This window comes from Triticum aestivum, chromosome 6B (assembly GCF_018294505.1).
Source record: "Triticum aestivum cultivar Chinese Spring chromosome 6B, IWGSC CS RefSeq v2.1, whole genome shotgun sequence".
Lineage (NCBI taxonomy): Eukaryota > Viridiplantae > Streptophyta > Magnoliopsida > Poales > Poaceae > Triticum > Triticum aestivum.
The window spans coordinates 29,052,378-29,078,547 of NC_057810.1; the positions used below are offsets into that span (position 1 = coordinate 29,052,378).

A 26,170-nucleotide genomic window follows, 5' to 3' on the forward strand; every position below is an offset into this window, starting at 1 on the left:
AATAGCTAGATTCACAAATGTTAAGATTTTTTCAAGCATGCACGCATACCTTTTTGGTACCATGTTAACAACAGGAATCTAAAAACAAATGCACCATTGCAGCATTTATGTAATTAATTTATCCACACTTATATTGATGCACCTCTCTTGTTATGCCGCTGATTTTCACCCCAAGTGTAACCCACAACATTGGGATGCGGCTTTCTGAAGGTACCAATGGAGCCTCTCATATCAACGATTTCTTGAATAATTTTCTCTCTTATCAATGGTGAACCTGTATCATCAGATTTGGCCAAAAAATCAGTGTTGAATAAGGAACTTCACATGCTAAATAAAAAAGGAAACATGTGCATTGATAAGAGAATTTCAGAACAACCTAAACTGTGAATATGCAGAAAGCTAATCGAATGCACTTCTACATGGTCGCTGAAACATGGATCCAATTAATAACCTTGTAAACCTGAAGATCAAGTGAAAGAAAAAATAAAATAGAAACTTCAGCAAGTAAAAGTTTGGGAAGTCGCTGGAAGATGGATGCCAATTATCAGCTGTAAACCCAAAGATCCAGTGAAGAACAACGGCAGTAAAACATAAAGCAACAATAATAACGGAAGGGAAGATCAGCCATACCAGTCTATGTAAAGCAATCCAAAGTAATAACGCTACCCTCCTGATCACGCTCAGTTATGCCAACTCTGTATTGGACAGAGACTGATTTTACCTATGAAAAGGGCAACCTGGTGCATGTAGCTCCCGCTTGCGCAGGGTCCAGGGAAGGGTCCGACCACTTTGGGTCTATAGTACGCAGCCTTTCCCTACATTTCTGTAAGAGGCTGTTTCCAGGACTTGAACCCATGACCTCATGGTCACAAGGCAGCAGCTTTACCACTGCGCCAAGGCTCCCTTCTGATTTTACCTATGAGTTCACAACAATATTACTAAATTCGCTGCTATGCCCCTACTAAATTCGCTGCCACTTGCAACATTATCCTGGGTAAAAATACATACAGAACATTATAGAAGTCAGAATATTTAAATGTATTTTTCAGTCAATGCAAGATGTTGTTCCTCACCTTAATTTTCTTATCAGAAGAGCCAAAAGTTAGGATTTAATATAGCTTTTCAATAGGATTACTGAGTAATATAATCAAAAATGGGCTAGATTATCATTGAGAAAGCATACTACAGAAGTAAGCTGAAGCTACCCGCTCTTAGGTTTATAGTGTATATTGTATACCATAGAAGCATAATTTTGGGATCAACGCCACAACTTTGTCATGCATCAGGGTATCTTTGTTTTGAAAAGAAAACAACCTATGTGGGCTGAAGAGGGTTTTAGTTCTGCTATTATTCCGACATGTTGTGCTTAGTTTAATTTCCCTGTCGTTCTTGGACCATGACTGGCTCCAGTCCTTTGTATGATCTACTACTCCGTAATTGGGCTCTTGTTTCTCTATATTGTTTGCTGCAAAAGAATTATAACTTTCAGGTGCAGATTCCTAATAATGTTAGGACAATATTCAAAATATTTTCTCTTGAGCTTTGGTAATACAAAAAGTGATATTGTATATTGGATTGCTAGCTCAAGATGCTCCAAAGATCTAAAAACGAAAATGTCCAAGGATCTTTTACCCACGTGCACACACAAATGGGCACACAGTCAAAACTTATGACCTTTTCTAATCTATTGGATAATGAAGATGCTGAGATGCTGGAATTCTAACCTTCAAAAAACTCCCAATCGCCAATCTGTATGCACCAATACATGGGCATTCTAGCTACTTCTTCTTGGAGTAACCTGCGACCAAAACAGCCATTCGTGCACATCTTCTCTGAAGTTTGAGGCAGCAGGTGCTCTACTACAGGGACTGTGACATTAGAAGGATTAAGATTCTCTATTGTTCTTGTCTAAAACCAGAGAGGAATAAGAATAATAATATTTGACCAAGGTTGTTACAAACTCATGGCAGGATAAAATTTATGTCTCGGGGTTCGACCTGGATGCGGCTCGGGCGCTTGGACCTGGATGCTCTGGGTAGTCCCAACGCTAGGGCCCTCTGACTGCTGCATTTTATTATCGTGACTTAGTATTTTACCCTGCATTAATCAGAAAACCACTGGTTACAGTCAGCAGAAAGATTTGAGTTATGAAAATAACTTTGCCATCAAGGGCATGGCCAGAAAGGGGTGTGGCATTCACCATCAGCTGTTTATTTTATGTTTCCATGGTTTTGCAGTCCTTCTTAAGCTGGCCGAGTTCTGATCTAAGCGTGCCGTTCACTGCAGTCAGCTTACTTACCTTCTGGCCTAGCTCTTCGCATTCTTGCTAGGTAGCATAAGAAGAAATCGAGATCAATTAGTATACTGTTTCAATGGTGAAATTTAATTTATACCAACAAATAATCTTAAGTTAATTCATTTGCTGGCCTAGAAAATCGATACAGTGTTGTCTTACTTGCCTAAACTGGATATGTTTCGCTGTTCAACTGGGGATCCTGAGACGCTGATGGTGGCGGTGTCCTCGTGATCCACGACGGCCGCGTCTGCCCGGATCGGCATTGGTGTTTCCGTTGTATTTCAACGGAAACATCACACAATTTCAAATGCACTTAGATTGTTGCGATGAATTGAATTTTAGATACATTTCTGAAAAATGGAATATCACAATTTTCACTAATTTACAAATCCATTTCACGGCAAGTTAATATATAATTCTGATAAATTCTACATAGATTTAACAAATATCAGAAATTTCACATATATTCAGAAAAGTGCCACAAGTAGAAATTCAGGAATTTAAATTACATTTCATAAGAATTCGACAAAACAAAATTTGGATGTATTCTCGGAAAGTGCCACCAACTGAAATTTTCAGTTTTGTGACTTAAATTGCAATGTGGTTCAAATCAAGTTAGGATAGATTTTAGATCCATTCCGCAACAATTTTACAATATTTCAGAAGTTGCACATTTTTTTAGGAAAAGGCAACAAACTTCATTTCAATGATAGAAAAAACTATATGCTTTCATAATTCACAAGTAGAGGCGCACAACACACCCACTTCACAAAATTTCAATCAACTTCTACATATGAAACTGGAATTCTAATGCAATTTAGTCTGATTTTTAAACCTATTACATGTTTTCCTTTTCATTTCACATGGTTTGAGTGGGGACACCGTCCAAGCTGACCCAGGCCACCGTGTGCATCCGACAACAATCCTATGATCAGTGTGTTATTGGACACAATCGAAATGATATCGCAAGAACACATGTACTTAGCAATACCACATGGTCGGGGATGATGAATCGCTACTTCAAACACTGCAATGGAAACATCAAACACATCAAGTAACCCATCGATAATCCACGGGAAATTGTAAGGGATCACACCCTCGTTCCACACATGTCATCATAATCTTGTTATACCTGGCAATTACGACATCTTTCTGTGTTGTTACCTTATTGAAGACATTGAGATATTGGTTCCCAATTATTCATAATCTCCTGTTTGTAAGAAAATAAAGATTGCATCAAAACTTGTCTCAAATTTGACAAAAAAAAATACAATACCACAGTCTATTGGTGTCCATATGACAACACGATAAGTTTCATGAATTTCAACAAAGTTTTGGATTTACTAGATTTTAAAAATCAGGATTTGAAATGTTTGAAATTTCTTGCATGGGGACTAAACATGCATGCAGTGACACATATGTTTTTCCAATCCATTTTGGTGCAATGCCACGTGTGCATGTAGCTCAAATTTGATTTTTGCACATTATACCCCTAGAAAATCAATCAATATACTAAAACGCCTAAATGATCTCTTTTTTTTTCAAAATTTAACATGACCCTCCTTTGGTCACATATGTTCACCGCGGAAAATTTTAACATGCCTCATAGTTGCGGTGGATGTCACTAGTAGAAAAACGGGCTATAGCCCCGCCTTATATGGCCCTTTTAGTGATGGTTCTGGAAACCGACACTAAAGGATGGGGACTAAAGCCCCCCCCCCCCCCCCCGCCTTTAGTACCGGTTCAACACGAACCGGCATTAATGGCCCACGACGTGGCACGAGCCCGCGGTCTGGGGCTGGGAGACCTTTAGTCCCGGTTGGTAATACCAACCGGGACTAAAAGGTTAAGGGGCTTTTAGTTTTATGATTTATTTTTTCTTTTAATTTTGTGTTTTCCATTTAATTCTTTTTCATTTGAAACATATTTTATGCTAATACATATTTTACACGTTATGCATATATATAAATAGAATTTCTCGTAGAACCGATCATCGACTTTCTCGCACGACCATTCACGCATACACACACACACACACACTATAAATTAGTATATACAATTTCTACTACATGGAGGCATTACTTCGGTAGCGGGTAAAGGAATTCTCCTTTGGGATCTATGACCTGGTCGAGTAAAAATCCCGCTATTCCCTCTTGAATTGCGCATACGCGATTCTCGGGTGGAGCTGATCCCGCATGTCCCTTTTCTTTAAAGAAGGAGATCAATATGCATGTATTAGTTGTGCGTGTGTATATATTAGATAACGATGTAAAAATTATCAAGTGTTTCAAATAGTAACAATATGACTGTGTATATGTTGTGTAGTTACTCAGAAAGTTGATGAGAAGGAGGCGTTGGAACAAGGCGCAAAAATGCTACAAACTCAAGAGCTCCCAGATAGCCATCATGACGAGAGCATTGTTGATGGTGTTGATGCTGAGGTCAGGCCGGTGCGCCAAGCATCGGAGATGGAGCCGATTGAGGTTGTGTGGCAACTCGATTGGCCACATGTTGGTCCGTAATAGGAGGCTTTGTTTGGTCTATGAGAATATCTTCTAGAATTAACCTGGAGTTTACCGTGTGTGTGCCTTTGATATGAGGATGATTGGTGTGTTTGACGCATAAATAATGTTATGTGAGATATCCAAGCGATCTTGGTCTTCATGTATACTTCCTCACCGTTGTAGCTTATCATTGAAACATGTGGAAGAATTGAACTTGTCTCGTATTTGGGAATAAGGTGGAGTGATATAATCCATGAGCAAACAACAGAGTGAAGTGAACCTCCTTGTGATGCCTGTTAATGTTGTGATCTCTTCGTGCCTATTTTCTTACACAGTGGTAGTTACTTGTAGTTTGCTTGCGCTTTGTAAATTTGTTTTACGAATTATTTATTTATTTTGAACTAGGCTTGATGAGAGTACACTGATTTGAAAGAAAGAAAAATTACACACCAGAAGCCATTTTATTAGTAAACATATAAACATATATTCAGGTTATACGAAGCTGAACTGAGAATGTCAAGGAGTTATTTATTTACCATAGTAGAAAACCAAGTATCCAACTAGCTAGAAATACCATAGAAGGAAGCCAACACATGATATAGCACCTAATGCAAAAAAAAAAATCAAAACTATGACCCCGTTGGCCTCGTGTGGGCGGAAGAGGGTGTTTTCGGTCGGCGGTTGGCCGAAAAGGACTCTTCGGTCACGCATTGGCCGAAGAGATACGTAGCTGGGCCGAAAAGGCCTTTTTGGTCAGCAATAGGCCTAAAAGTACTCTTTGGTCAACAGTAGGCCGAAAAGTCTCTGGGGCCCACCTTTTCGCGTGAACGGGAGACCAAAGCTGCATGGCTGCGCTCTTCGGCTTACGTTAGGCTGAAAATGTTTTTTTCAGCATTTGGGGGGATATTGCACTTATTTTCTCGACATGTTTTTTTACAAGTTTTTTTAGGCAAATGTTTTTTTACAAGTGCACGTTTCTTTTCTTCACGCAAGCGCCTGATCGGGCTTGTGTCGAAGCGAGATGGACCAAAAGCAGCGTCCTCATTCTCACGGCCCAACAATCCAACAGACAAACAAAGCCCACCGCGGCACCCGGCGGCTCCGCCCCCTTATAAAGCGCGGTAGGGTTTGCGCCACTCCGCCTCAACCGCCGCCACTCCCATTCGCTCGCCTCCTCCAACCCTAAGCGATGGTACGTCTCCGCCTACGATCCCTAGCCCCCCTCCCCGCCGGCGCCGCTGCTCCGCCGTTGCCTGTCGCTGAGACGCTGACCCTCTCCTGTCGCCGTGGTTTTGTTTTTGCAGACGAAGGGTACCGGCAGTTTCGGCAAGCGCCGGAACAAGACCCACACGCTCTGCATCCGCTGCGGCCGCCGCAGCTTCCACCTCCAGAAGAGCACCTGCTCCTCCTGCGGCTACCCCGCCGCCCGCATCCGCAAGTGTAAGCTCCGCCCTCCTCCTCCCTCCGTTCTAGATCTCCAGGTCTGTTGGGCGCTGCTCCTGCGTGTAGATTTGATTCGCCACATTAGGATGCGGTTGTCATCTCGCCGTGGCTGTTCGAATTGAGATGCAACCAGCCGATTCGTTATCTCGGGCCATAATTTTTCGGCGTGTCCTGTTCATGTAGCTTGTTGGATGCATAGTTTGATCTCCCAATTGGAATTGTTAGTGAATGATGATGTCTGTGTTCGCGAGATTCTCGGCTGTATTTGGTTGCTCGGTGCTGTTTCCGTGGTTTGCAAAATGCTGTGATGAATCATGAAATCTACAACGCATGTCAGACTTCGGAGATGCCATTTGGCATTGATGAGAAGATATTTCATGTTCTGAGCAATAATGTCTGCATTTCTTATCGGTAGTTTTCAAACTATAAATTGTTATAGCCTGTTTTCTTGGTGTCCATGCATGCTTATATGTTTGAGGGTGAGGGTCAAGTGATGAGGAATAAACTGCAACAATATGATGGAGCTATGCTCCTCTGATTCTTAGTATTTAAGTCTCTGATGATACACCCTGATATGTTTGAGCCTTTCTATGCTATCCACATACTGAAGGAAGCCCTGCTATCTTCACAACAAATATAATTTTACTCCAATGAGTTTGTAAATTGAACAATGTGGATAAGTTTAACTCCAATGATTTATAGCTGTTACAATTTGTAGTTCCATTTTTCTGCCTTGCCTAGTATCTTTTGTGGTTCAAGTGATGATGAGAAACTGCAACAATATGACAGGAGTTTCACTCCCGTGATTCGTAGTTTTAAGTCTGATGATTTCTCCATGCTTCATCTTCTATTTACCTTTGTCCTTTGAAATGCTATTCTGTTCATGATATTGTTTTCTTGAAGTTGCAGTAATATGACAGGACCATAATTTGTACTTCTGTCTGATGATTTCTCCTTCCTTTATTTTCCTTTTGTCTTCTAACATGCCATCTTATTTACTTGTTTTCTCTGACTTCTACCATGCTTAGCTGTAAATACTGACTACTACACCCTCTGTTTCTAAATGTAAGCCATTCTGTCTGTTCAATATGATCATGATCATCGCTGCTACCTGATCATGACTGTCATCTATTCTCATCAATGAAGATTGAGCAATTTAACAAACAGAAAGCTTACTGTATGGTGTTTGTTCTTCAGTATATTTAGTAAATTTTGTGTTCTTTGTTCTTATTGGATAGCACTTCCTCTGCATAGTATAGTAATACTGGTCTTCTGTTGTCATATGATTTAGTAGGCTGGTCACAATGTGCAAGAACATAAGCTAGTAACTTGCACACTTCCCTAGACTATGTTACTACCTTCAGGCTGGTCACAATGGGCAAGAACATAAGCTAGTAACTTACACACTTCCCTAGACTATGTTACTACCTCCATAGTGGGTAGGAACATCTATGTAGTGTCATGTAACGATGTATTTATTAGGTTATAGACTCATTGTTTCTTGGAGTGTGTGATGTTCCGGTAACTTAGCTAGTTACCACAAGCACCTCTCTCTTCATTAAATATGTGCCACATAAGCAAAGTTGTATTGGAGTGTGTGATGTTACTCCTAAGTTCCTCCCCATTGTGACCAGCCTTAAATGTGCTTCTGCCACTTTTGGTGTTTTTGATTGACTCGGTGCTAACGTAGTGATTCATTCGTATCTTCAGACAACTGGAGTGTGAAGGCCATCAGGCGCAAGACCACCGGCACTGGAAGGATGAGGTACATGCGCCACGTGCCTCGCAGGTTCAAGAGCAACTTCAGAGAAGGTACATTGCGATCTCTATCAGAAGTTATTAACGCTGGGAACATCCTTCGATAACTGAACCAGTTTTGATGCATCTTCTTTCTGCTGCTTGTTAACTCAGGTACCGAGGCTGCGCCCAGGAACAGGGCCGCGGCCAACTAGTTCTGGATTTTGCCCCATCAGGAATACCCTGAAGCTAGAATTTAAAGACTTTTTGCTTGGGTTGTACCCCGCCTAAACTATTGTTGCTATAGAATTGAGTATGGATCTGATATGTTTTGTTGCATGGGTTTGGAAATTGACCTCTGAATCTAAGTCCAAATTTGTCTGAATGTTACAATTGTTTGTGGGTTTAAAGGGCATCTGCTTTCCAATCTAGTGAATTTTGGAGGGCTACGTTGCTGTCTGACTGCTTGCATTTGATAAACCATACTTTAGTTGTATGCAGTTGCAGTGAAACACGGGACAGAATCCTGAGCACTTCATTTTGAAACAAATAAAGTACAGTAAAACATGGCTCAGTTCTGGACAATCTTCCTCTTCTTGAGCATCAAAATTTGTCCACTGAGAGTCTGTTCTTGAGCTTCTAAATAATAAATGAGTAGCCCGAGCAAGGACATTGGCATCCACTTCCATTGCCTTGACCTCAGGCCACTTCAAGTCCTTATATTTTTGAACTTCCTCCAACTTAATTTTGCGTGCTATGATCTGTTCAGTCGAACAACAAGTCGAACCCAATGAACAATTCCATTCAAATAAATGTAGTTTTTTCCACTATATTTGCGATATTTAACAAAATGAAAGAAATTCTTCACGATTTCTAGAGTTCTGAGATTATTTCACTGATATTGATTTTTGCCTAAGCACGGCCTCTAGGTTAGTTCAAAGTGTAATACAACGAACTATCGATACACCGAAGACGAGTCAAGATGGATACATATAATACGAAGATATCGACACGGCCGGAGTCACGAGGCTCGATAATGACCAATGGGAATATTCGCTGTTTTGATTGGTGAGATACTGCAAATCCACTTATCCAACAATTTCAGTCCATTTTCCTACTTTTTCTGCAAGGGGTTCAAGGGGAAAGCATTATTATATCCTTAATATGATTGAACACAATTGCGTCTCCAACATCATCACCATCATCGGTATCGTCATTGTTGTGCATTTTGTGTAGCTGATGATGATTTAGCCTTCCTCTTCGGTTGGGTTGGATCATTTTTCCCGTCTGTCCACTTTCTCATTGTTGTGGAGCAAAGCCTAATAATGAAACATGAGAAAAGCCACCTCCAACATGTGCCTCTCTTCTGCCCCAGCGAACAGACACCTCCTCTAACACCACCATGGACTCCTGCTTCATATAGCTCTTGGTCTTGTGCCCGGATTGGATCTCGCATATCATCGCCAGTTTGCACGCATCACCTCCTGTGAACATCAGTAGCCACTCCTCCCTCACCGATCGTCGATGAGCTCATCGCTCGATTTAGGGAAAAGTGGATCTCGATGGCGAACGGGTGCGGTCTACGAAGAACTTTGAGTGCGAATGAGAAAGGGCACACACACACACACACCTAGCAGCAAGTGGGGATTAAGTGCAGTGTCGATCCCCCACCCCTCGCCATGCTTGTGGATCGAGGAGACCTTTGCACCGCACCCAATCTCCTCATCGAGTCGTGCGATATGGCAAAGGAAATGTAACACAACACATGGTACAAAAATTTCCTCAACACTACACGTTCGCGTGTCAACGCCGTGGCCCACCTCATCGAGGACCTGCCGGTAGACTAGCAAACTCGGAGCCTGGAGATCGGGAACGGACACACAGATCCCCCTGATAGTCACTTTTTGTAATAATTTATTTTGATATTACATGAACCATTACATATTGAGTAAATTTGTCTATGGCTTTGGTACCAGAGTGGTATATTTAACAAGACTGTCAAACAGTTGACACAAGTTCCGTTCAAACTCTTGTTCCTCGATGGATGGATCCATGGGATGACCTTTTAGGACATTACAAGTAGGAGGGGAACTTTTGGTCTATGGGCGTATACATTCTATATGAATTTTTATACTAATTAAATAAGAAGTCAACTAATTTTGAAAACATTTTTAAAATAAACTTGACCTTCCATTGTACTTGTAAAAAAAATCAAAAAAAAACCTCCGTTGACTTCTGTTAGAAAAAAAAGCCCTGAAGTCAACACTGGACTTTTATTCTCGAAAATTTATATACTAGTACAAAAGAATGTCAAGCTTCTTCTATAAAAAACTTCTAAACTTTATTGTCTTTTATTTTAGTTATTAAATTATTGTAAACAAGTTCATGGTGGGCCTTGTCTATCCCGTACCATTCCCCTCCGAGGCCTCAGTCACCGACTCACCGGTCGCCACTCCGTGGAATCCCCAGACCTAAAAGCCACTCCGCCGCCGGCGGCCATCCCCCGTCGCAGCCTACCTACCAAGCCATGGAGAAGCCGGTGGAGGAGCCGTTCTCGAGGCTCACCGACGACCTAACCGCGGAGATCCTCTCCCGCGTGCCCTACAAATCACTCCGCATCTGCGAGCGCGTGTGCCCGCCCGGCCTGGCGCGCCGTCATCACCGACCCCGCGAGCCGGAGGAGGATCGCGCAGACCCTGGCCGGCTTCTTCCACATCGTCACCGACGATCGACGAGGCCCCGGGCTTCGCCGTCAGCTACGCCGACCTTTCCGCCTTCCCCTGGGCGAGCGTCCCCAAGGCCCGACCGCACGGACTGCTTCTTCTCCCCCGAGGATTCCTCCGACGGACTGTTCCTCACCCGCGTCATTCCACCCCTTACCTGCAGTCAGCGTGATGAAAAGTTTCTTTACATGGTCTCCAATCCGGCCACCGGCGATTACTTTCTGCTGCCTCACTCCGGCTACACCGGCGGCCACCGCCGTGCTTACCTGGGCTTCGACGGCGATGCGCCCACCCAAGAGTTTCATGCGTTCGAGTTTGTGATGGAAAAGACCCAGGGTTTCCGATGCCCTGTTGTCACAAGGGTGAACATTTACTCTTCGGAAACTGGTGCATGGGTGGCAAGGGAAAGCCAGTGGAACGGCGGATTTACCTTGCGCCATCGTCAGCCCGGAGTTTTCCGCAAGGGGTGTCTGCACTTGCTCCCAGATCAGTCTGCGTTGGCAATGGTTGATGCGCAAGGGCTGAGATGGAGAACCGTTCCGCTGCCAACATTCGTTGATCCGAGCATCCAGATCTTCATCGGTAAGTCTGCCGGGAAGCTGCTTTATATCGACTCCAGCGATCGTCAAGGACGGGGCTCAGATAAAATTTTCACCATATCGGTTTATGCTCTTAGTGTTGGTGTTTATCAGCGGGATGCGCCTTGCCCTGATGACATATTCGTGCCTTGGGAACCGTTGCGGAAGCTTTCAAATGTTGCTCCAAGGAAGAGGTTTCAGGTCGACTTGGCGCTAAAATTCACTGGAGTACACCCACATGCCAATATAATCTTCTTGGTATCTTTTTGGGATGGTGAACTGATTGCATATGATCTGGATCATCATGAGAGCACTGTTGTATATCACATTCACCCTGACTATGAGAGGTCTAGGCCATTTCTCCCATATGTGTCATTGCTGTCCCGCCTACCAGAGGATGGAGGAATGCAGTTGGCAACACTCCAAATTGATGAATGATGTTCTGCTGATAAAAAAAATAGGCAGCCATGGGTGAGATGCTCTGTTGCGTTTTCGAGTGAAATCTTCACAAAGATTCAGATGGAGATGGTGTGTTGTTCATGGATAATGCAAAATTTAGTTTTTATGGTCTGATCTGTACTCCTTTTCATGTCTAATGTAGTCCCTGGTGTGTAGCTGTATGAGACACTTCGGTGTGTCCCTGTTCGGCTAAGCCAGAATTGTTTATGTTCTATGTGAGATTTCCTCGCAGTATGATTTAGGTATACATGCCATGTCTTCTGGATAAGCCCTTCTACATGTGCTGACTGCCATTGCAGTATGGGTTACATTAGTGGAAAAGGCCTAAGTGCCCTTTGTTTTAGATCAGTACACAATTTTTATTGCTGGCTTCTTTTGTCATGCTTAGATTGGTGGCATAATTTCAAATGAAATGTTATTGTTACCTCTGAAAATTTAAATAAACACAGCTGTACTGTAATGTTTCACTTTTGTTTGATGGGCTCCTATTAATTATTCCACATCAGTCTATAGAAGCAGTTATCCTCGTCCTCTGCCGCTGCGAGGTGCGCCTCGCCGCCGCCCTCGTCCTTCATCTTGAAAATTCTGTTTTAAGCAGTGAGGGGACCAATTTCACGTTTTCGCAATAGAAATGGTGTTCTTTTAGTGGAAGAACATCGTTGCAAATCTGAATTTCATTTCCTGAAAATGCTAGTCGACTCTTGTCATGCTTTGATTTAAAATTTGTTACTTGATAGGATTAGGAACTAGGAAAATCTGGGTTAGTTCAGCTCAGACAGGCTAATTCATTTGGCATATCACCGCAGGCATTGCATACTGAAACCCTACAACCTTTCTATTGCATTGTGAGTCATCTTGCTTGGATAATACTAGTATGTACTCAACTGGAAACCCCAATGTAAATTTTTTGAAATCAAACAGAGAAATAGCTTTGTTGATCTAGATTTGACTGTTGAAGATGAGATGGGCTGGGGTTATGTCCTGCAGAAGCACACAAACAACCATTACCTGATTTTCAAGACGACCTCCATGAATTCCAAGAGCTTCTGTGTATGATCGCATTGTTTTGATTTCAGCTGTCCTGGGGTACTGCTGGCCTGCTGCTGCTGGACGACAGAACTGGGCGGCGGCATTGGGCAAATGGATCCCCTCTCAGCCTATTACCTTGCCTAGGCCTCTGTCCATGATCCGCAAGTAGTCTGGTGTTTGTAGGATGTGCGACATTGTTACCAAGCAAAGTACCATCCGAAGAGGTGGGCTTGGGACAACCGGCACCCTGGCACATGAAAACAAGCGAAGTACTATCCGGCGAGATGGGCTTTGGACGCCCTGCCTTTTATGTAGTGATATGGACTAGAGTCGTTGTAAGTTGGTGGTTGTGGTCATCATCCTCGCGAACATTCCGCGAGCCGTCAACTTTTACAGGGCTCGTGAACATGATTATGTATTCTTGCTCCATTTTATTCGTTGGTTCTTCCTCAGCAAGGACTTACAACTTCTCTTCTTCAATTGCCGCCTTGCACTCCTCACATGCCACTTTCATTGCCTTGACCTCGGGCCACTTCAAGACCTTCTCTTTTTTTGTGTGCTATGATCTCTTAGTCTTAAACACGGCTTTTTTGTGTGAAAATGTTATCATTTTTTAACAAATCCCAAAACCGTATGTCCAAATTCGTAAATTACACTTCTATTACCCCATCGGCCTCCCATAGGCCGAAGAGTCTCTTCGGTCACTCTTCGGCCTCGCTTGGCCCGAAGAGGAACTTTTCAGACTCTGTTGGGCCGAAGACCACTCTTCGGTCTCCCTCAGACCGGAGAGCCACTCTTAGTTCACGTGAAGGCCAAAGAGTGTCCTTCATTGACCACCAACCCCAGCCTATACACCACAGCTCCTCACGGGAAACCTTCGCATCACCCGGACATCATCGACGAGTAGAAACCATTCAGATGAAGAATAACTTGAACCGTGCATTGTGAAGGATGAATTTTGCTTGTCAATCTACTTCAAGGGCGTGTGGGAGAGCCGCTTCCCAAAGGCCCTCACCGAGCACCGCACGTTCCACCGCCTGGGCGGCGCCAGGGCCGCCATCATCGTCCCCTTCATGACCTTTTATCCGGGACTGCACGACATCTTCGTCTCCTACCACAAGGACTTCGACGTGCTCAAGCTCCCCTACAAGACCGGCGGTGACGCCACGGCCCGGTACTCGATGTGCGTGTTCCTCCCGCACGCGTGTGGCGGGCTGCGTGCCATGGCCAACGCGTTGGCATCCCGCGGCTCCCTGCTCGACCACGTGCCGAAGCATCCGATCAAGGTGACTAAGCTCCTGCTACCCAAGTTTAAGCTCTCCTTCTTCTGCCGCCTCGCCAAGGTGCTCGAGAGCCTGGGTCTCTGGCGGGCGTTCAGCGAGGAGGCCGATCTGTCCGGCTTGGTGGAGAGGAGCGTCTGCGACGTGCGCTTGGACGAGGTGTTCCACAAGGCGGTCGTCGAGGTGAACGAGGAGGGCACCAAGGCGGTGGCCTGACCGCCGTCAGTGGCCGTAGGAAGCAGTGTGCAAGGAGGGTGGCTCCGAGGGAGTTCGTCGCGGACCACCCGTTTGCGGTGTACATAGTGGAGGAGGTGTCCGGGGCCGTGGTCTTTGCCGGCCATGTCCTTGACCCTTCTTCTAGCTCACAGTAGTAATAGTCCAGTTCGATTTCCTTGTTGCAATTAGTAGCAAGTATGCCACAGGTTGCAAGTGAATAAATTAAACATTTCGACTATGAATCTTCTGTTGCTCTTTCATGCTTTGGTCCCTTTGTACATGTTTTCTTTTATTGTTTAGGCATTGATGGTCAATCCAAGCATTTCTGCATTCTGTTAACCTCAATTTTGATTCACCCTTTTGATCTATGAACTATGATGTGACGGATGGACCTATGAGTATAAGCTGGTTATTAATACGATTGCATGGATGTGGTGACAACGATGTTGTGGCTATTTAAGATGATTGTTATCATGGAGTCTGTAAAGATTTGTGTTTGAGACTTTGAGTAGTTTCCACAAGATGGCCATGGAGTGTCGATTCACAAGAGGGACATGGGGTTTCTGATAAAATCCAGAAATTAATAGAAATTTTGTATATCAATTTTTTTGATGGAATGACATTCATGGTGGTCTCGGCAAAAAAAGAAAAAAGAAAGCACCGATTATGTTTTCGTTGCCCCGACCTCCATTAATGTCATTCCAACACGAAAATTTGCTAAAAAATCTGAATTTTTTAAATTTGTTTATTTTTCTGGTTTGCCATGATGCATGGAGCTCGGGATCAGAATGACACTTTTGCCAGAAGATAGCGTAAGATCGATAACTCGTATAAGAAGTAGCCAACTGTGGGGCGGATAAGTAGTTGGGGGCATGCCCGTGGTGCCAGCGGAATCCACCCAACCCTCACAGTTGATGGAGAGCCAAGAGCAACTCTAGCAGAGCCGCCGCATCAGTCTGGTTGACATAATAACCACTAATATGACAATTTTGGTCCAAAACGCATGGTAGCATAGTCATCATCCGACCCTCTGCCACTCGGCGAACATACTTTATGGAGCACGCTCCATATCCAACCCGTGTGCCCCCGTATTTAGAGGTTGGGGGTGTTGATTGGAGCGGCCTCAGTTGCGCAAATGCCTAGACGAGGGGAGGTAGATGATTGGTGGCAATCTCTGTCAGCGGTCAGGACGGCCGGCGCCCTTTTGGAAAAAAATGACGTCTCGGTCTTTTTCAGGTACAAACATGAAAATATGGGGTATGCGTAAGAAGAAATATTTCTGGGGTCACTGATTGTTTTTTGGAAATACCTTGCTAGATCTAGGATTTGATTGCTGGAAAGCCTTTGCATGACTTTAGGCTTCATGAAGGTCCACCGAACTGTTATGATGTTCTTCCCCATGAGTTCTTACTGCCACATGTTAGATGGTGAGGCCAACTCCACCGCGCGACCCCATCTTGTCCGGCCCCCGTCTGTTTGGGGTAAAAGGAACAAACCAGACGGCCCAGCACGCGACGGTCCGGACCCATCTTGTCCATTTTGTTCCGGGCCGACCCATTTCGAGCGCAAACTTGCGCCTGGTTTGGGTCGCGGCGGACGGCAAACGGACGCGCGCTCGTCCGCGTCGAGGCCGCGTGGCAGGAGGCCACCTACCTCCCATCTGCCAACATAAATGCGCAAGGGCGGATGGCCCCACCTGTCACCCGGCCATCGAACGGTCGCCGTCCTTCTTAAATGGGACCCGTGGACCGGTCATCGTCCTCATCTCCACTTCTCCACTCCGGCCCCTCTCTGCCCCATCGAAAGCCGACACGACCAAATCCTAGCCGCTCCCCGTCCTTGAACTCGCCGGCCGGCCGCAACCATGGGGCTCTGGAACTACGGCCGCAAGGGGAAACACGACCGCGAGGCCGGCTCCTCCTCGGGCCGTCGCCGCGGCTCCGTGAAGAAGGAGGAGCCCGCGTCACCGCCGCGCTCCTCCCGTCGAGCCCCCGCGCCGGCCCCCTTCACCATCGCCCCTAGGCCCGCCGGCGAGTGCGACCGGCAGTACCTCTGCACGGACGTGTGCCGGCGCTACTGGGAGACGAGGACGCTGGTCCCGTGGAGCCACGTCCACCTCCCCAACGGATGGCACCTCAGCGCCGACCGGGTCCCGATCCCGCCGGTGCCCGTGGGCGGCCGTGCGTGCCGTGATGAGATCGAGCGCCGCCGCCGCCTCCTCCCCGACGACCTGTACTACGACGACATGTATGCCCCCGACTCCCGGTTGTGGGACACATGGCTCCAGGACGAGCACGACACGCGCCGCGCGTCGTACTTTGCCGGCACGGTGTCGGGGCCGCGGCGGCCACGTCTAGAGGTGCGCGGGTGTACGCAGGTGAGCAGCCTCACGCCCACGCCGTCGCCTTCCCCGTCTCTGTCGCCACCTCTACCTCCTCGCATGACAGCTGAGGAGGAGGCCCGTCTCATGCAGCGTGTCATGGAGGACTCCATGAACACGCACGATGAGCGGCAATGGGACGGCTTGGAGGAGGCCATGGCACTCTCTCCCGCCGGCGACGTCGCCTTCCCGGAGCTGCAGATGGCAGCCATCACGGAGGAGGAGAGGAGGGAGGAGGTGATGGAGGAGGAGCCGGTGGCCGCGTTCCACCCGGGTCTGGTGGGCCAGGGGTGGGGCTGGTCCTGCACTGCTCCAGAGATAGCCACCGGCGTGGGCGTGAACTGGTGCGCCACTCCGCCACTGTCACCGGAGCGGGAGGCCTCGCCACGGGAGGAGGTGGTGCAGGCACCTCCGGCCTTCCAGGCCGTCCCCGTGTACCACACATCGCCGCCCCATCTCTAGACGCCGCCGGCCTACGTCGACCTCGTCAGCGACGATGATGACACCGGCGGCACTGATGAAGACGGCGAGGGCCATGGCATCGACGAGCGCAGCTGGAGCGCGCGGCGGCGTTTTTTATTTTTTTTATGTTAATTACGGCACTGTATGAACTGCTAAACTGTGCCGTTTTGTGTCCGTGACCCCCTAACTAAGTTTTATGTTTATTAAACTGCACCTATTTATTTTTTTAGTCATTTTATTTACGTTTTTCTGTTTTTTAATCATGTTCAACGCGGACGTGATTTGGGGTGCGGCCGCGCGGTGGGCGCACGCATGACCCAACGGACAAGGCCGGACACGGGCGAACCCATCGGCGCCCCAAAGGGACAAAATCCGGCCAAACCGGACGTCCATTTGGGGTCGTGCGGTGGAGTTGGCCTGATAGTATGTTGTACAGCATGTACGAGAACATAGGATATGTTGGCAGATAACATCTTCCCTACAGATTTATTTATATATCATATAGACTTGGCAAGTTGTATCTTTTTCTTTCTCTTCATTCCACAAATTAACTTCTACAGGTTCAGCTGACAAGTGTTAAATTTTGGGACCTTGATACTTTTGAGTTGATTGCATCCTCTGAACTGTTGTGAGTATTTCTTCTGAACTCCTCTTGAAAAACTGTTGTGAGTATTTCTTCTTAAATATCCTCGTGTAGTTCTGAACTAAAGACTGTTGTGAGTGATTGCAGTAAAGAAAGCTGGCATTTCTCCTTAAATATCCTCTTAAAGTTCTGTACTAAAGACTACTACAGGGGTGCACATGGTCATTCAGCACTGAAGGTCAATGTAGCACTTAGGCTGGTTGGGTTAATATTCAAGAACAGGAGGGAAATTAGCAAGGATTACATATCTTCCTTCAAGAAAAATATTGATAATCTGACATGAAAATGGTTAGCTTTAGCTTTGCTAACTTGTACGTGCTGGTTTCTCTCAGCCAAAAGCACCAGACAGCAAATAAATTGCATTTCAAAGTAAGTGGGACAGGTACTCTGTACTCGGGCATATAAGGTATGCGCTAACAGGCTTCAGGTGAAAGGACAGAGAGGATCTGGTCCCGGCCGGCCGCACCCAAGCGTGGACAATAATTAAACATAAAACAATAATAAAACTAAAAAAAGACGCTGGCACCTCGCAGCCCTAGGCAGCGGCGTCGTCGGAGTGGGTGAGGTCGAAGAACTCCGGCAGCAGAGTAAATTGCAAAAAACCACCACATCCAGGGACGCTAAAACAGAAAGCCACCGCGGAGGATGCTGACAGAATCCAGAGACGCATGCCAAGGACCTCCCTTGTTCTTGAAAGTTCAAGTCGCATTGGCAGTTAGTCCGTTAGTCATCTTGTCCGTTAGTTCTGTCGCTAATTGGGGAATAGCACTTAGATAACGGACATGGCTGTATACTGCTGCAGTGCGCTGTTTACTTACATTCTGCATGGTGTGAGTGGAGCAGTAACTCCCAAATTCAACTTAATTACTCTCATAGTATTCTGAGTTCGTTGTTTCTAGATTAGCGGTACCAACTGAAAGTCGATTCTCAGGTTGCTGCACTGCAAATTACAGAGTCCGTCATCAGCGTCGAAGACCCAATTTCACCGCTCAAATTTGTAAGTAAAATGTTACTAAGCGTGAGAGTACTAATACATCATTATTCTTTATTGTGAATTTTCATAATTTCACAGTTGTCGGTGGGCCAATATTTATCCTCCATTTGTTTATCCTTCATTTATTTTCTTCATATTTTACTGTGGTTCGTATTTTTCCCAATAGAAAGGTGCTCTTTTGTTGGAAGAACTATTGGTTGCACATCTGAAATTCTTTTCTAGAAAGTGCCAGTCGATTCTCGTCATGCTTTGATTTAGAATCTATTTCTTGACCCCAGTTCATCTCATCTTCGACAGTCCTGGTGTTCATCGTTGCCGTACGCCTACATCTCCGCCGACTCATGTAGTGTTGCATTAGGAATTTAGGATCGAGATTCGCATGCCATTTTAATGTCGAATTTTAGGTCAGTAGAGATATATTGATCTGTTTGACAAGTATGTGTATAAACTATTGTGCCCCATATAAGCATCCTTGTGCTGCCGGCCGGGTTCCATCTCATTATCAGCATTGCATGTATATAAACTAGTAGGCACCATATATACATACAGTATTTCAAAATTACTAGTTCCATCTCATTGTCAAGCGCTCTGCTTCCCCAAACCTGAATAAACCTTTTCGTTCTTTGAAACTCGTGAGTCTGAACCTGTTTATTGACTGACTGGTCTGGTTGATAAGATTGGATCCAACGGTGGATCCTACCCTATTGTTTGACCATCAAGATCGGACGGCACCTCGCGGCCAAAACATCTTATGATTAGGGTTTATTAGATCTGGACTGTCCTTATATATATGTATATCCGCCGTCTCATTGTTAATTCAATCGCATTGGCCGGCAAGTGCATGCACCATGGAAGACCAGCGGGGTCAGACGAGGCCGCGCAAGAAGGCACGCAAGTCCAAGTCGCCGCCGGCGGTGGGCTCCGGGGGACTGACCGCGTTTGCGCTCCGCCTGGCCAAGAAGCTCGCCGAGGGCGACGACACCAGGGGCAGCAACATCGCCTTCTCGCCCTTGTCCCTCTACACCACGCTCGGCTTGGTGGCCGCCGGAGCACGGGGTACAACACTGGACGAGCTCCTCGCCCTGCTCGGTGCCTCGTCGTCCCACGAGGTCGCCGGCTTCGTGCGTGGCCTCAGCGCCACTGAGCCGTCCGGCTCTGTTGGGGGGCCGCTCATCACCTACGCCTACGGCGTGTTCCACCAGAAAAACATGGAGCTCACGCCGGCCTACCTCCGCACCGCCGCCGAGTCCTACAAAGCTGAGATAGGCGCCATCGACTTCGCTCAGGTATAAATTATCATATCAATCGCGAAACTATTCTTCTTCTCGGCGCCCCGTTGATCGCCGCCGTTTGACTTTGACATTGCCATGTACGTGCGTGTGCGTGTGTAGGAGGGCAGCAGGGAGAAGACGAGGAAGGAGATCAACGAGTGGGCGGCGGCGGCGACGGACAATCTCATCCCGGAGATCCTGCCGGAGGGGTCACTGTCCGACGGCTCGAGGCTCGTGCTCACCAACGCCATCTACTTCAAGGGCGTGTGGGAGAGCCGCTTCCCGGAGGCCCTCACCGAGCACCGCACGTTCTACCGCCTGGGCGGCGCCAGCGCCGCCATCATCGTCCCCTTCATGACCTTTTATCCGGGACTGCACGACCTCTTCGTCTCCTACCACAAGGACTTCGACGTGCTCAAGCTCCCCTACAAGACCGGCGATGGCACGGCCCGGTACTCGATGTGCGTGTTCCTCCCGCACGCGCGTGGCGGGCTGCGCGCCATGACCAACGCTCTGGCAGCCCGCGGCTCCCTGCTCGACCACGTGCCAAAGCATACGATCAAGGTGACTAAGCTCCTGCTGCCCAAGTTCAAGCTCTCCTTCTTCTGCCGCCTCGCCGAGGTGCTTGAGAGCCTGGGACTCCGGCAGGCGTTCAGCAAGGAGGCCGATCTGTCCGGCTTGGTGGAGAGGAGCGTCTGCGACGTGCGCTTGGATGAGGTGTTCCACAAGGCGGTCGTCGAGGTGAACGAGGAGGGCACCAAGGCGGTGGCCTGCACCGCCGTCAGTGGCCGTAGGAAGCAGTGTGCAAGGAGGGTGGCTCCGAGGGAGTTCGTCGCGGACCACCCGTTTGCGGTGTACATAGTGGAGGAGGTGTCCGGGGCCGTGGTCTTTGCCGGCCATGTCCTTGACCCTTCTTCTAGCTCACAGTAGTAGTAATAAGGCAATTGGATTTCCTAGTTACAATTAGTAGCAAGTATGCTACAGGTTTCAAGTGAATAATAAATTAAACAATTCGACTATAAATAAATCTTCCGTTGCTATTTCACACTTTGGTCCCGTTGTATATAGTTTCTTTTATTGTTTAGGCATCGATGGACAATCCAAGCATCTCTGTTGCGGCTATTTAAAATGATTAATTGTTTACTGTCATGGAATCTAAAGATTTGTGTTTGAGACTTTGAGTAGCCTCCACAGGAGAGACATGGAGTTTCTATCCACAAGAGGGACATGGAGTTTCTGATCCTGAGCTCGTATGCACCTGGATGATAAAATCCAGAAATTAGTACTCCCTTCGTCTAGGTGCATAAGTTATCTATGGTTGTGCATCACGACCAAGGCAGAGAGAAAAACGAGAGAATTTAATATTTATTTGCTAATTAATACGATTGCATGCAATGAGTTGACCACTACATGTCGTGTTTGGTAGTCTCAAGTAATTAAAATCATACACGCCTCACATCTCTTATTGGTTGATTCTTTTATTTATGTAAAAAAAAGAGGTGGGAGTTAATGCACCGCGCCTAAGTGTTTTGAGATTAATTGATTTTCGTAAGGTGATTTATACGCCTAGACGAAGGGAGTATAAACAAATCAAAAAATAATTATTTTTTTAGTCAAAATTTTGTGATGGAATAACATTCATGGAGATCTTGGCAAAAAAAAGAGGAAAAAGTCGATGCTAAAAAAACATTTTTGGAGCATCGATTATGTTTTAGTTGCCCCGGCCTCCACAAATGTCATCCCACGACCAAAATTTGCACGCAGCTCAAATACTCGCCAATGTCTATTACTAAAAAGATCTGAATTTTTGATTTTTTTTTCTTTCAGATTTTACTGCTTGTCATGTTGCATGTGAGCTCGGGATGGGAATGACACTTTTATCACAAGACTAGATCATTGATGGCGCGCGATGCTGCGCCCTTCTATTTGGATTTTTCTTAAATATAGAAAGACATGATCATGAACACTAATTAAATTTGCATATATCAACCCATATATTTGTGATCAACGTAAGGGAGGTTAATATTAATTGGTTTGCAAGAAGTAATGTAGCAGTATGGCGGAATATAGTTTTATCTTTGGTCTAATGGGATTTAGTCGGCGCAAGGACAGTCAACATGTGATGGGGTAGACAATTATAATAAATTAACAAAAGGAAAGGGTGATTCATGGTTGGAACTGTAAATTAGTACCTGATGGTTCAATTGGAAGGTAGAAAAATAGAACTGTACTTGAGGCGTTGTTCCGAGAAGTAGCAGAAGCACGGAAAATAAATGGATGGCAAGCAGATGCAATAGAATACCTAGCGAAACATGGAGAAGCACAAGAGCGAGAAATAAAAACAAGTTGATGAATCGAAGCCTAGACAAACGACACAACTAATTTAGTATAACACAGTAGCACGACATTGTATGACACAACGTGTGAAGGGCTTGCCAAAATGAAGTCACTCAACAAGTGGTTTACAACATTTACATAAAGTCTATTCTAAGCTTAAGAAATAACATAACAAGAAGTTGGCCCAACGCATCTAGGAATGCAATTACATATTTTCTGATCCAAAAGAACCAAAAATAAAGACCTTCGAGTCAAAATGATGCATAGAAAGCTTCACAAGAACATCAGTTGTAACGGTGGACTATGGAGGTCAATGGCATCTGCTATAGTGAGTCTATGCTATGATACCCGTAGGAAAAACTGTTGATTGCTGAGTAAAATGGTTCCTCTTGTGCACTCCATCCACATACGGCATGCACGTTGTTAAGGAAATAAAAAACCTGAAATTTTTAATGACGCGAGTGATACAAGGACTTACCAAAGAGAGAGTTTTCCTGAACCGAACAATGGAGCCTGCCGCTGCACATCATGGCTGCCATTGCCTCACTTGTCATCAGGAATGCTACCTTGGCCACTTGCCTCTTGGCACTCGTTTGCTTATTTGACACCTAGAATGCTTCTTCATGTAAGGAGTTCCGTTCCAGACCAGATTCTTGCGAACTCAAAACTAAGCATAATCACATAGGCAAAAAGTACAGAATCAGTTCAGTTAGGAGTGAAAAGAATTGCAATTGAAATCTTCCGCACATTTCAATCCGTTAAACACAAAAGCAAACCATTCTAAATCAAGTGAAATTTCAATATTTGGCACTAAGTAGGTGGTCAATTGTTCTGGTGAACTCAGCAAAAATTGAAAATGGCGGGTACATTTTTGCACCGAAGCATAGATGACAGAACTGTAAAACACATCAACCGTACCACCAAAAGTATGAATCTCATCAAACTGTGTACACATCGTACCAGCTCTAGATAGAGAGCATGATGGTAATGATGCATTTCACCTCCTGCACTCCCTCTAATGCTGCCTTACCAGGCTTTGTTGTTAATGTGAATTTTTTGCCAAGTGTAGCAATCAGTGGCCCAACATACAAAAAACAGATACACTGGTAAATGAGACTTAAATAGTAAACATTGCAGCTGTACAGACCAAAACCAGCTTATCTCATGCATACATCTGTACCACAAACGTGATGTAATCCAATTAAGCTCCATGCACCTATAGTGAATAGGATTAAGTTAACAACATGTTCCAGAAACTAAAGGCAATGAGTTAGTTAAAGCATAAGAATAGGCATTGAACAATGATGCGAGGAATACCGCCGGATGTAGCCCAACATCAACTGCCAAAAAAGCAAAGCAAGAACAAAGTATACCTCCCGAAAGCACATCTTGGCATAGGGTTTAGCGGAGTAGCACTCATGTACTCGGTTGGCTTTTCAAGCTAGAAAAAATGCATCATATCCTTGAATATTCACACAAATTTGAGTATTGTGAAAATAATGTGGGTTGTTGTAGCTGCATGGGCACACAGCCACTGCTTTGCTTATATACATACTTTCCATCTAAGAAAACATATGGGCTTCTATGATGCCTGTCTGAAGTTAATTTAGTGCGGATGCAGATTAATACAATGCGACAAAAACTGGAAATAGATCAGTATGATATTACCATAGGCTCATATGGTCGCGCTATTTGTCCCAATCATAAATCATATGGGTCTAGATAAACAATTTTTATGTTATATGTCTTCAAGAAGTATAGTTACATCGGGCAGAGTAAAACACCTTACTTATTTGTGATTTCTCTCTCAGAGAAATCATGAGAAAAGCGATTCAATATTCATTTCCAGGGCCTGTACTGGGTAGAGGTCCGGGGCGAAACTAAAATCCGAGACGCCCAAAAGGTGAGTGGTCAAATAATACACTCATATCAAATACTACCTCTATCCAATAATTTGAACTGCAAAAACATCTTATATTGTGGGACGGAGGGAGTAATTTATAAGTACCACCTTATTTTAGTGGTTATCATATTACTTTAAAAAATGTGGCTGCCTAGTGGTCGAACATGTGAAATCTTGAAGTCGGATGGCGCCGCACATAGGCACAGTAATCCTGGAGCTTTGAGATCAATCGTCACACATAGGCCTGGTCGTGGTCATAGGGTTTGAGTGAGCAATCTGTTTTCTGTAAAGATTTGTCACACAAAATATATCAAGATTCGATTGTCATGGCAATAATGATTCTGTCGCAAGTGTACTTCGCATTTCTGTACCAGAAAAAAGAAGTCCAACAATAGCGCACACTTTCTTCATACCTGCATAATGGTATCAAGGTTCAGTCAACTGTTTACCCAGCAATCCCAATTGTGATACTTTTAAAGCAAAGTAAGATCAAACAAGATATAAGTGCCTCCTGCGGTCCTGCCTCGCCTTTTTTATTGGTTTTGCTGTTACTCTGCCTAATCCTTCGCTGAAATGTCACATATAACATCAGGTTCATGAGACATGAGCAAACAAGACGTTGTTAAGCTTTTCCGTTTTAATCTTATATCGATTATGGATTACATGGGCAGCACATAACCGATTGGATTAAGATGCATTAATGAGAAACTGGGCATGGTGCCGATGAGATGAGAATTTCGGAAGGCAGGATGGGATCGAAGCATACAGTATTGGGGCCGGAGTAGAAGGGCTTGCATGAATCTGTTGACGAACTCGTCCCATGAACACCATCACTGCGGCGACGCTCTTCGGAAGCTAGGGCCCGGCCGGCGGGATGGTATAGATGGGCCCCTTGGAATTAGGGGTCGGGGTGGCCGCCCCGATCGCCCTCCAGGACCGGGCCTGTTCGTGTCCATGGCCACCAGTACAGGAGGTGCTCGTGACATTTGCCTTGCCTCGCGCAACCGTGAGGCGTGAGCTAGGGGCTTCCCTGTTGGGGATTCAACCAAATCACATGGCGGGGACAGAAAAGGATGGTCTGCAACAGCGAGGAGGATCAGAGGCAACGAGGGCATACTTGAAACGTGAGGGGATGGCGCCGGCGGCGCTATAGATTCGTCTCCCCGAGTCGAGATGTGCGGCCGCTCAGGGACGAAGGGGAGAACCGTCAGCACAGGAACCACGACAAAGGCTGTACTGCCTCCTGTTGGGCCAGTTCGTTTGGCCCAATCAACCAGAAACCAGGGATTTTTCTCCCAGAGTAGCGTCCCCTAGGACAGTCGGCCCAGGAAACGGCATACGTGGTGCCACCTTCAGATCTGACGGTCAGGAACGTCCAAATCGGGAAAACGGATGGCCAAAAACTCAAATTGATGTGATGTCAGGGATTAGGTGCGGTTATACTGTCCTTAATACCATAAGACCAATAATTCGTATAACAGGTAGCCAGCTGAATGTGGGGATGGATAAGTAGTTGGGAGCATGCCCGTGGTGCCGGCGGAATCCATCCAACCCCCACAGTTGATGGAGAGCCAAGAGCAACTGTAACCGAGCCAAGAGCAACTCTAATAGAGTTGGCACATCAGTCCGATAGGCATAATAACCACCAATATGACGATCTTAGTCCAAAACACATTCTAGCAGAGTCATCATCTAACCTTATGTAAACCTCATGTACGATCCCCATGACTGACCACCTGTGACAGGCAGCAAACCCCAAGGGGCAACTGTCCCATCATTTTCTCCATCAACGATGAAGACCTTGATTGTCATTTTTCCCCCTGCATCCCTGGGACAAACACCGCTCGGATGCACCTTCTGACTGCTGCGTAACCCACGTTCGCCATGTCTCCCACTACAATTGTAGTCGTCCCGC

General features: G+C 45.7%; 2 protein-coding genes, 1 long non-coding RNA gene, 2 other non-coding genes and 1 pseudogene across 5 annotated transcripts; 5 read left to right on the forward strand and 1 right to left on the reverse strand.

The window, feature by feature from the left end:
* Nucleotides 1-5,871: 5,871 nt before the first annotated feature.
* Nucleotides 5,872-8,439, forward strand: LOC123135524 (60S ribosomal protein L37-2). The gene is made up of 4 exons (XM_044554626.1): nt 5,872-5,992; nt 6,105-6,240; nt 7,954-8,055; nt 8,155-8,439. Exons 1-4 carry the CDS (start codon nt 5,990-5,992, stop codon nt 8,193-8,195), a joined length of 282 nt encoding a protein of 93 aa, XP_044410561.1. The 5' UTR covers nt 5,872-5,989; the 3' UTR covers nt 8,196-8,439.
* On the forward strand, nt 6,540-6,636 carry LOC123140353 (small nucleolar RNA R64/Z200 family). Its single transcript, XR_006469959.1, has one exon. It is a non-coding gene; the product is annotated as a small nucleolar RNA R64/Z200 family (small nucleolar RNA).
* On the forward strand, nt 6,727-6,808 carry LOC123140328 (small nucleolar RNA Z199). Its single transcript, XR_006469946.1, has one exon. It is a non-coding gene; the product is annotated as a small nucleolar RNA Z199 (small nucleolar RNA).
* On the forward strand, nt 6,995-7,073 carry LOC123140330 (uncharacterized; annotated as a pseudogene).
* An 11,139-nt stretch (nt 8,440-19,578) lies between the features above and the next one.
* Nucleotides 19,579-21,062, forward strand: LOC123133254 (serpin-Z2A-like). Its single transcript, XM_044552767.1, has 2 exons — nt 19,579-20,030; nt 20,136-21,062. The coding sequence occupies exons 1-2, from the start codon at nt 19,593-19,595 to the stop codon at nt 20,943-20,945; spliced, it is 1,248 nt and encodes a 415-aa protein (XP_044408702.1). The 5' UTR covers nt 19,579-19,592; the 3' UTR covers nt 20,946-21,062.
* Nucleotides 21,063-22,439: 1,377 nt separating this feature from the next.
* Nucleotides 22,440-25,444, reverse strand: LOC123133255 (uncharacterized). The gene is made up of 2 exons (XR_006465206.1): nt 25,373-25,444; nt 22,440-25,285 (listed from the first exon to the last, which is right to left on the reverse strand). It is a non-coding gene; the product is annotated as an uncharacterized lncRNA (long non-coding RNA).
* Nucleotides 25,445-26,170: the final 726 nt, after the last annotated feature.

Excerpts from the sequence above, each read along its gene's own strand:
- LOC123133254 (XM_044552767.1), top strand. The coding sequence starts at position 19,593 with ATGGAAGACCAGCGGGGTCAGACGAGGCCGCGCAAGAAGGCACGCAAG. Across the intron at positions 20,031-20,135 it reads GCGCCATCGACTTCGCTCAG|GAGGGCAGCAGGGAGAAGAC; the intron begins GTATAAATTATC and ends GTGCGTGTGTAG.
- LOC123135524 (XM_044554626.1), top strand. Across the intron at positions 6,241-7,953 it reads CGCCGCCCGCATCCGCAAGT|ACAACTGGAGTGTGAAGGCC; the intron begins GTAAGCTCCGCC and ends TCGTATCTTCAG. Across the intron at positions 8,056-8,154 it reads CAAGAGCAACTTCAGAGAAG|GTACCGAGGCTGCGCCCAGG; the intron begins GTACATTGCGAT and ends TTGTTAACTCAG.